This window comes from Vigna umbellata, chromosome 5 (genome assembly GCF_029865625.1).
Source record: "Vigna umbellata cultivar VRB3 chromosome 5, Vumbellata_1.0, whole genome shotgun sequence".
Taxonomy (NCBI): Eukaryota; Viridiplantae; Streptophyta; class Magnoliopsida; order Fabales; family Fabaceae; genus Vigna; species Vigna umbellata.
The window spans coordinates 32573527-32584748 of NC_142169.1; the positions used below are offsets into that span (position 1 = coordinate 32573527).

Below are 11222 nucleotides of genomic sequence, written 5' to 3' on the forward strand. Positions count from 1 at the left end.
ATTCATTTATTACGGCATTAATCCGGGTCTTAAATCACACGTAAGTATTTCAGCTTAAAACTCAAACAAGTGTCGGACTTTCTTTCAGGAAAAGTATTGCAGCCAAAGCTAAAGAATATTATTAGTGAGAAACAAAATTAACACATATAAGTAGAGTACAAGAAATAATAAAAAGTTAAGTGTTACCGATATGAGTTCTTTTGTGTGCGCACGTGAATCTCTTTTAAAATTACAGCTAGTTTTTTTTTATTTATAATATCTTTTTTATTTATAATAGTAATTTTTGTTTCGTCTTAATCAATACTAAATTATGTTTTATTTCAAACGAAGACAATAATTTTTGTCTAAACTACTCAAAACTTCATTAAACTAATAATAGTTAAATATTATATTACATTTAGATCATTATACTTATAGAAAAAGCAATAACAATTAATAATTAACTCCTCCACAAATTAAACCTTCAACAATACTTGTAGCATATACTTGAATATATGGGTAAATATTTTATTCACTACAATAGTTATTCACATAATTTGTTTTTAATACAATAAGAACAAAATTATAATTTTAATCTAAATTTTTTTATTTCACTGCTTTTATTTAAACAGCATTAATGTTATATGTATTTATTAAAAATAAAATTAATGTTAATTAAATAAGTTTTAAAGCTTAAGGGAGTCTTAGCTCTTTTCTTTTTAGTTTTTAATTTAAAATTTTTAGTGGTTCATTCAATGTTAACTCAATATTAATCTTAATTTTCATTTTACAAACACAGCACACGTGACAATTATACCAAAAATTGGATAGATGTTAAATCTTATTAGCCTTCCACAAAGTTAAAATAAAATTAACACAACTAAATTTATTATAATAAGATGGGAATTTTTTTCTTATCATACTCGTAATGAAATATGTTTGTTATACTGATTCGACTATTTGCCGAACTTGAATAGTGAATATTTTTAAAAGAAAATAAAGAAACATTTTATCTTCCTATTTTCCTTTTTTATGTGTTTATATATGTAAAAGTTATCCAAACTAAACCTTAACCAGTAGCAATTGCAATAACATGTATTACATTATTTTTTAAATTTAATTAGAAAATGTAAATAGCTTTGATTCTCTTTTGTTGCATAAAGATAGAAGTCAAAGTAGATTAAAATAAAAAATAAAATATAAATATATAGTTAATATTTGGAATAAATTTAAGTTTTGTAGCATAAAAGTTTGTAATTTTCATATATATATATACACACACACACACACATTATCGTTTCAGTTTTTCAGTCCCAAATTAAATATGATGTTTGGTTCTTTCTGTAAGAATCCATCTAAATTATTCTTTCTATATTGAGTTTTTTTTTTTTTTTGCAAAAATATTAGTTAATTAAACCTGTGATATGTATTGAGAGATTGTGTTTGGGAACAATTACAAGAACATCCATGAATGTTTTTAAATGATTTTTTTATGCGTATAAATTAATATATAGCAGTGCCATCAGCCGAGTTAGACCTATTGTACAATTCATTACTGTTATATATGTGATTTTAATGAGTATTCACGATCATTATCTACTAAAACAATTTTTAGTTTCGATTAATCACTTGACCTTATAAAAAAAAGACTACAAAGAATAATGAATAACATCAAGATGATATAATTTTAATTTCAAATAAATGTTTCTAATAATATACTGATATTTGATTTATAACCGATACCTTAATATGAGGCCCAAGAGGAATAATAAATAAGACCAAAATGATATACTTGTCATATAAAATAAACGTTTCTAATAATATGTTCATATTTGATTTGTGATCAAAAGCGTAATAACATAGAAAACAAGGAAAACTATAGAAACCTACTTGGATCAATCTAGTGATAGGATACATTGAGTATCATGCAATTGTAAAAACAAAATTATAACAATAATAATATTCCAATCATATGTTTCTAAAATAAGTTGGATTTGTGAAGTCTCACGATACATCAAAAATTAATTTAACTCTTCCAAAATTCATACCTTGTTCAACTAAACCTCTATATTTAAACTTGCATGCATATTCTTTTTTATCCTTCTTCCTATCATTGCTTCAACCCTACTGAAAGATATCGTGTTTGTTTTAGATGAAGATTGGATTATACTTCAATTATATTATTTATTTTCTTAACATTACATATTATTATTTTTAATAAAAATTTACTTATTTTTATTTGAAAGTAACCTATAGATATGAGTCCATTGAATTGGGAAACACAATCCTCTTACGTGATTTTTTTGTTCATGGGACTAAATTCGTGAAAATAAATAGAAATGAAGATTTTGTACGTACCTTGACAAATTTGGAATTTAGTTTTCGTGAGTATGTTTTTACGTCATACGAAAATGTTCAAACAAAATATCTATTTCCGTTAATGTGAAAATAATAATAATGATGATAATAAGATGACATTTATAAGATTGGAAAGCTTGTCATCAACGAGGACAGTGACGTGCTTACGTAGGGTGACGAGTATGGGAATTATAACGTGTTGTGCGTTTGGTTTTTTCGTTAAAAATATCATTTTTATACTAAAAAAGTATGAAAAAATATACGCGCCTCATAGAAAATTTAAAATGGAAAACGGAAATGGATAATAGTTCACCCTTGCACTTAACTTCAATCATCGTCCACTTTTATGCGTTTTATTTTCCTAAATTTTATTTATCTTGTTTTTTTAACTTATTATTATAAATTTTTATGTTTCACGGAACGTGTAAATTAAATTATGTAATTGATGAAAAATTATAAGATTTTTACACAATTCTTTTATGAAAAATTCACAATAATCCCACGGAATATATCTAACTCATCCTCTCACCTATAAATTTAATTAGGATGCATTGTTATAAAAATAACACATTTTTCTATAATATTTTCTTTTTCTTCTAAAATTATAAACTAGACTTTTAATCAATCAAATCTTCAATGGGATGAAAAATAAATTTTTGTCTGTTTAAAGTCATCTTTATTTAATAGAAAAATTTATATTAGGGTGATATAAATATAGATATCGATAATACTTGTTTTTTTAAATTACTTACGAAAACGATCATAAATATAAATATATTTATCTTCTCAAACATGTCCATGTTTTTGTATTTATTTTCGATTTAAATTACTAAAACATTGAGTAAACTAAAATATTTATCTTTAGTAGCATTTTTCTTCTTAGTCTCGTTTTCATTTCAGAAATCTTTATTTCTTTATTTTTTTACTATATAGTCTTTCATTGTCGTACGCAACTTTTTCACATGTTTATTAACAAAGTCCACTTACATTTATTTAATATTTTTCTTTTCCTCACAACTTTTACTACACACATTCTTTATATGTTAATGAATTTCGTTTTAAAAATCACAAACCTTGATTTTATTGAATCAAATTATAAAAATAAATTTAATCCTTTTTACTGCTTAATTTTTTGCTCATAAAAAATATATTACTCTCGATTTCAAGTCATATAAACCATTAACTCATTGGTAACATAAAAAAAAATATTTTGTTTCTTTAATTTTAGTTTTAATTAGAAGAGCTAAGATATACCGTTAAAACATGCATTGCGAACCTTGGAATCACTGCGTGCAAAATGATTGGACAGATAATCACTTTCGGGTGTTCTAGCCTTAAATAATAAATTATTAAATTAAATGTTGTAAGAAAATCTGTGGTTATAAGTAGTTGACTATTTTAGATGATTAATCAATAATTAACTAGAAGTCAATTACATAGGAACTATGATAGAATGTGAAAAACAAGATAACTTTTATTTAAAAAATGAGAATAATCACACTAAAGCATAAACTGAGAATCTTGTGGTAATTGCATGCATAACGATTGGACAGATAATCACTTCCATGCGTTATAGTCTTACATAATAAAATAGGCTTAATTTTTTGAGTCCCTCGAAACTTTTAAATTGATTCCTTGTTAAGTTTGTTTGGTTTATTGACTATTGAAAATTTAAAAAATTTTCTTCTGCAGTTACGATTTTATGTTAAATATGTAACGTGGAATTTATCTTTGACTGTGACTCTCTTTAAATGCCTCTAAAACCCTTCAGCATCATCCATCATTTGGGCATATATTGCTCACGGTGTTCTCAGCTTCTCCTACCTTCAAGATGTTTTCAAGACCTTCCAAACAAACTGTCACAATCCTAGGATTAGGACATACGACAACATTAATACATCCTTGACTTACACGGAACCTGTCAACCGTGGAAAAAGATTCATAACCTTGTCATACCAATAAATCTCAAAGGAACATTCCATAATCTAAACAAATAAATAGGAGGAGGATGTATAGGTATGGGACAAGACATTCATCTTTTATGATTTGAGGGTCGAGTTTGGTCTTTCTCAAAGGACTAATCCTTTGTGGTGGGAAACGTTGGAGGACAGATACCTCTCCTATTTTCTGTAACATTTAATTCAATTAAAATATTTCTCTTCTTGTTTATTAGTTTGCTTCCTGTTACTATTAGGATTAACATAAAATAGTCAGTGACATATTGTGATCTGTATGTACTACTAAAATAGTTATGGTTGGTCACTATTTAAAGCTTCTATGAAGATTTTTGTTACAAGTCAGTTTTGCTTATCCTCCTCTGTATAAAGTATAAGCATGCTATTCCAATCAAAATTGTCAGCAAAGATCATTTCCTCAAATTCATGCATCTTGTGTGATAGTATCAGAGCATGTTGCTCTGCTTCAGCATTGTAATCTTTGACCTCTTCCTTAACTTCATCTCAGTTATTTTCTGCTCATCCTTTCAGCTATGGCAAATCTAAATCACTCTAGCCTAGTAAGTATCCTGGACAAAACCCAAGGACGGTCCTCTTTCCTCCACCGATGAATATTGGTAACTATCATTCATGGGACGGACTGTGCAATGAAAAGAGCTTTTGTAGGATGGAGTGTTGTAAAGATGCTGACAATATAATAAAAATAAAAAAGAATGATGATATTTTAACAATAAATTTTAATAACTTTTTTACAATGGGACACGTGACATTGCTTGGTTTGTTTGAATTTGTTTTTAAAAAAATATTTGAAAACAACCAATCATAAACCGCTACCCGTTGTCAAAAAGTTGTTAAAAAAGAGTTAAAGAAACATTTTCCAAAAAAAATAATAGTAAATGAGAAACTTGTACATTCTTTTGACACAAAATAATCATAAAAAGATAAATTTTTGTATTATTTGAAGAAATAAGAGAATGAAAGGTAAGTAATTATACAAAATGAATATAAAAATTTAAGGGTGTCAAATAATTTTTAATGTAAAAAAATAGAAACTATCACCTTAATTTCCGACCATAAATTTATTATTTTTAAAGACTTATTTACAGTATTACACAAGTCCTTCAAAATATAATAAAATTTTCTTCGAAAATTTCGGATATTAACATAAAACTATAGGAGAAGTTAGAAATTAAACTCAATATAATATAAAAAAGAAAAATAAGAAAATGAGAGAAAATGATGTATTTTGGAAAAAACACTGCACTTTATTTATAAAGTTTGAAGAAACTTTCATTATATTATGTTTTACTTTCTATAATTTTGTGAGTTATTGAATAGAAAAAGAACACAGAGAAGATGATAAAAAATATTGTTTAGATTCAAGAAAATAGCATAAAAATAAGATTTTTTTTATGTAATGAAAAAAGATATTAATTATGTGGTATAATTAATTTTTATAAAAATAATTAATTAAATTTAAATAAAATAAATATGAATAAAAAATTGAAAATGATTGGTAGTGAAATAAAAATAATATTACAAATTTGTTTAATTTTTTAAATTGAGTATATATATATAAGCAGTTTCAATTTTTTCTCTTATACGAATTTAAGAATGTATAAGTGTAATAAAAAAATCACAATTAAAATAGATATTTACATATTAAATTCAAACATATAAAATAAAATAAAATGTACCAACGAAATTACTACTTCACAACACAGTGAAATAAATTACAGGCATACTAAATATTTCCCGTTAATAAGTTTGTGAGATTATTTTTGTTAAAAATATAATTTTAAGAATGAACTTGACAATAAATTATAAATTATTTTGTTATGAAGGTACTAAATATGAATGTACGCAAAACTTCAAATAGGTGATGAAAAAATAATTTGCTAATAAGAATTAGGTTGATTGAGTTGAAATTAGAAATAAATGACAAGAAAACCCATGTACCTTACAGGACTGATTTAATAGAAGAGATAAACAAAATAGATTAAATTGAAAAATACAAAGAATAAATATGTGTAAACAGTTTACTGTATTATCCCGTCATGATGTGATTCATGGCCATGGTAGAACAAACTACGGATAATAACATGAAGAGCACCCTCTCATAAATCATTATATAGTCCTCTTTTTATTTAATTATAATTTATAAATTAATCATAAAATGTTAAATATATCTTAAAATCATCTTATCCGTCTATTTTTTTTCTTCTGTTGATGTGTTTTTTTTTCCCTCGCATAAAGTGAATAGTGTATCTTAATTTTGGCTCTCCTTTTAACCGTACACAGTAAATTAGTGTCATCATAGAAGCAAGAAGCAAGTAGTGTTAGTATAATAATACAAGAGTAGAAGTAGAACTGTAGAAGAAGTGGTCACCGACACCACACAACACAGCTCAGTGACAGTAGCATGGGTTGTGGCGGTGCATTCTCGCATCTCATTCTCACTGCAATCGCACTAGCAATAGCGATTCCATTGGCTGCCTGCGATACGCCTCCTGTGGTGTTTGTCTTCGGCGATTCCAACTCAGACACGGGTGGACTCGCTTCCGGACTCGGTTTCATTATCAATCTTCCCAATGGCCGCACTTTCTTCCGAAGATCCACAGGTCGCTTGTCTGATGGACGCCTGGTCATCGACCTTCTCTGTCAGTCAACTTTCCCCTTTCCTTCTTCGCATTTTAATTTTCATTTTCTTTACCAACTTCCATGGTTAAAGATATTATTCATATTTCAATCACCAAATGTCTCAGATTCAATGATTAATAATCCCAATTACTGGTGTATTATACTCCAAAAGAGGTGTAGATCGCAATGAACAATCATAAAACCATCCTCCTTCTGTTCATTGTTCAGTGTAATTAATGTAAGGATAGTGGAAATGGAGCCGTATCCAGCCAGCTAAGGGGTTTGCTGAATGTGATGTCAATACGGCGTCGTTTATTTGACAGTCTGTATGTTTTTTTATAATTGGGCCTGGATTTTGGATTCCAGCAGTCCAATACGCACCATAAAGGGCCCAACTGTCTGCACACTTTAAATTTCTTGAATCATCCTTCTCCATTCTCAAATAGGTATTCATTCGTTACATTCCCTAATGAAGGAGATCTTAGGAGATAGAAGATCGTTAAAGAGATTTAAAGGGTGTGAGAAGAAATATTCTTCTATCACCCTGGATTCATTTTAATCTGAAACTGATAATGTAAAACCCATGTGTACCTTCACCATGAGAAGATCCCCAGTCCCTACTTTCTTTCTTATGCCATTTCTTTTTTCAATTTCGAAATGTTACTTTTACCTGATTCGTCTTTTTAATACTGATAAACAGGCTCGGTATTTGGATTTTTTTTACTTAAATTTCAAATATCAAAGTGTGGCATTTCACTGAATAAATTAGAGATAACAGTCGTTATACTAATTTCAAAGGTACGGGTCGTTATATTATACATTCTCTAATTTGCATTCTCACTCTTTAAAATCTTTGCATCGAACAAAATGAGAAAGGGAAATAAAGAAAGAAGAAGAATGACTACAATTTAGTGATGGTTCTCGTTGATGACCATCGAAGTAAGGCATTTTCAAATCTACAACCTTGATCTTTGGTGATTCATAGAATTTTTTTTATCGATATTACAAGTACTTTAATGTATTTTTGAATAATTATATTTAATTTTCAACACTTTTTGTCGTTTTGTTTTAATCAATATAGTAAGATAAACTGAAAGGATAGGGAAGATACATATTTTGTCCACAATTTGTACGAAAGAAGTATTTTTAACGAGTAATAAGAATGCATATTCAGCTAAAAAAAATTATACTATTTAGCAACAAAAAATATCTTTCTATATTTTAAAAATAGTTATTATAAAATTTTATAAATTTCACTTTGCAATTTTAAACATTAGTGCAAAATCTATTTATTCTACTAGAACACGTGTTATGTATTCTTTTGACAAATTATGTAATTTTTACTGCCAGTGGCAATTGAAAAATGGTCCTGACAAATGAAAGCTGAGGGTTTAGGAATTAGGATGCTAGTTTCATGTATCGAAATATTCTTCAGTCTGAAAATACATTCCTTCCAACATTTGCAGGCCAAAGTTTGAATGCAAGTTTGTTGGTACCATACTTGGACGCCTTGTCCGGAACCTCATTCACAAATGGAGCAAACTTTGCTGTGGTGGGGTCCTCTACTCTCCCTAAGTATGTTCCTTTCTCCTTAAATATACAGCTCATGCAATTCCGGCGTTTCAAAGCTCGTTCTCTTGAACTTGTTACGGCAGGTAGATTTCCTTTGCGCTATCTTATATCTCCTTGACTTAAAAAATTGAAAATTAAATTTTCTGAACTGTCTTTTGTGGCCTTTGTTTTAAGTATTTGACTGCTATATTTGTTTTCCTCTGAATATCATGCATGCTAAACAGTCAACGCTAGTGAAGCTTTAAGCTGTCATTTTTCTCAGTACTCTGATTCTTTTCTGAGTTCTAACCCCTATTAATGTACCAAAATTAGTCTTGTTCAAAGAATGGAGTCTGATTCAATGGAGTTCAGATTTTTCCTGTGCTATGATGCTTTCGCTGTTCAGATTTTAACACTACTTTTGTTAGGCTGCCTGCATATTTTTTAAATGAATTGGCTTTCGCTCTTAAAAAGAAGTAGTACTCAATTATTGGGGCAAAATATATTCAATATACATTTGAGTTTGAGTTTGTATTTAAGAATGAACTGATTGGACTGCAAACTTACACAGGTGCAAGAAATTTCATCAGTGACGAAGGCTTCCGCAATGCACTCTACTTGATTGATATTGGGCAAAACGACCTTGCTGATTCATTTGCCAAAAATCTGTCATACGCACAAGTGATTAAGAAGATCCCATCATTTATAACTGAGATCGAGAATGCTGTTAAGGTAGTTCAATGTTCTTCATAATTGTTTAGTAAACTTATTATCTATGCAGCTGACTAATTTTCCTTGTTCAGTACTGGTGATTTAGGTTGGTAGAAGGGGATGAGTGTAATCACAAAATTAATACTAATGTTCTAGCCTATCCTTTACGACTAGATAATATATCCCTTTCCTTCTATTTCTTTTCCTTTTTATTGAGTGCTTTCTCTGTTTCTCAGTAGGTTATAGGTAAGAGGGCAAAGAATTTTGTTCGTAACTGCTAAATTTCCTTTTATTGAAATAAGCTGCAGCAATGATCTTGGCTGGGAGGTGTACGTTAATTTTATTACTATTTCTTCGTTGATTTTTTATATCTCCTTCTAAGAATGTGATGTTTTCCTATCTGTATCCAGAATTTACATAACGAAGGGGCCAGGAAGTTTTGGGTTCACAATACTGGGCCATTGGGCTGTCTTCCTAAAATACTTGCACTGGCTCAGAAGAAGGATCTAGATTCATTGGGATGTCTTTCTAGTTATAACTCGGCAGCACGATTGTTTAATGAAGCGCTGCTTCATTTGAGTCAGAAACTAAGATCTGAACTGAAGGATTCTACTTTAGTCTATGTTGATATTTATGGCATTAAGCATGACCTCATTACAAATGCCGCAAAATATGGTAATCCAAGCAAGCACTTTCTTCTCGTTTAAGTATCGATAATTATTTGACTATCTATTTTGTTACTAATCTGAATCAAGTTTTCCTTCGTTTCACTCCATTCACTCTTTTGTTACTAAACCGAATCAAGTTTTCCAGGATTTCGCTCCATATGTTATGATGACATATAAATGGCACAAATAACTACATATATTTGGATAGAGGAACACCAACAACATATTATTTTACGAGTCCATGTTCTTTCCTGTATTTTGTTTGTTTTTTTTTTTTTTGCTCTCCTTTGCTGAACCTTCCAAATACATTGATGTATAGTGATTTTAATGTTTTAAAAAATTTTTTTTTTTAATATACCAACATCAATGCTTTTTGAAGACTCAACAAAGAGAAAATAGAGAATTCAAATTCTTATTTTACACACTCCTTTGAAGACACTCTTTCCCATTTGATGAAACTTTGTTTAATGCCACGAATTTTTGTTGGTTACATTTTTTTATTTTGCAAATTTCACTAATAATTTTGTAATTTCTAATAAATTTTAATAAATACTATAGAATATGTTTAAAAGATGCACTGCTAGCACTCCTTAGTTGGCTTAACATGGTAGTGGTTCAAATATTGCATTAATTATTATCATAATCAATTTGATGGTGTTTGTAAATGCCTAATTGGTTAGGTTTCTCAAATCCGTTGATGGTATGTTGCGGCTTTGGAGGGCCTCCTTACAACTTTGACGTAAGGGTAACATGTGGTCAACCTGGTTATCAGGTTTGTGACGAAGGGGCTCGATATGTAAGCTGGGATGGAATTCATCATACTGAAGCTGCAAACACGTGGATAGCTTCTAAGATACTTTCCATGGCTTATTCCACACCACGAACACCTTTTGATTTCTTTCGCCACTGATTATGCACTGAGTGTGCAAAGCAATCAATAAAAGGTTAGTTCATTGGTTGTTGGTTTACCAAATCTATGTAGTTTCCAAGAACAGAGTCTGTCATGAAGCAATGCACGTTCTGAAGCTCTATGAAGTTGGAGTAACCAGACTATGATATCATAATTTGGTTTTTATTTGACAATATGGATGTATGTTTACTATGTAAACAATTGATGACTCACATGAATGCATTTTTGGCCTGTATTAGAGATGGGACATGTAATTGAATCAGTGAAGACTACCAGCCTAAAAAATCGTTGTCAAAATAACTAAATTTATATTCCTAACGTTATACTATTTTAAACTGTTATGAAAACGGATACTGTAGAAGTTTTCTGATAAAGGAACTCAAAATAGAATGAAAAAAGAAGTAGAGAGAAAGAGTTTTCTGAAAATAAGATCTTTCTGATATGGTATCT

At 29.1% G+C, this 11222-nt stretch overlaps 1 protein-coding gene across 1 annotated transcript; it reads left to right on the forward strand.

The window, feature by feature from the left end:
- The first annotated feature begins 6637 nt into the window (after positions 1-6637).
- LOC124827409 (GDSL esterase/lipase At1g09390) lies at positions 6638-11012 on the forward strand. The gene is made up of 5 exons (XM_047300459.2): positions 6638-6952; positions 8399-8587; positions 9055-9215; positions 9605-9869; positions 10543-11012. Exons 1-5 carry the CDS (start codon positions 6715-6717, stop codon positions 10770-10772), a joined length of 1083 nt encoding a protein of 360 aa, XP_047156415.1. The 5' UTR covers positions 6638-6714; the 3' UTR covers positions 10773-11012.
- The last annotated feature ends 210 nt before the right edge of the window (positions 11013-11222 follow it).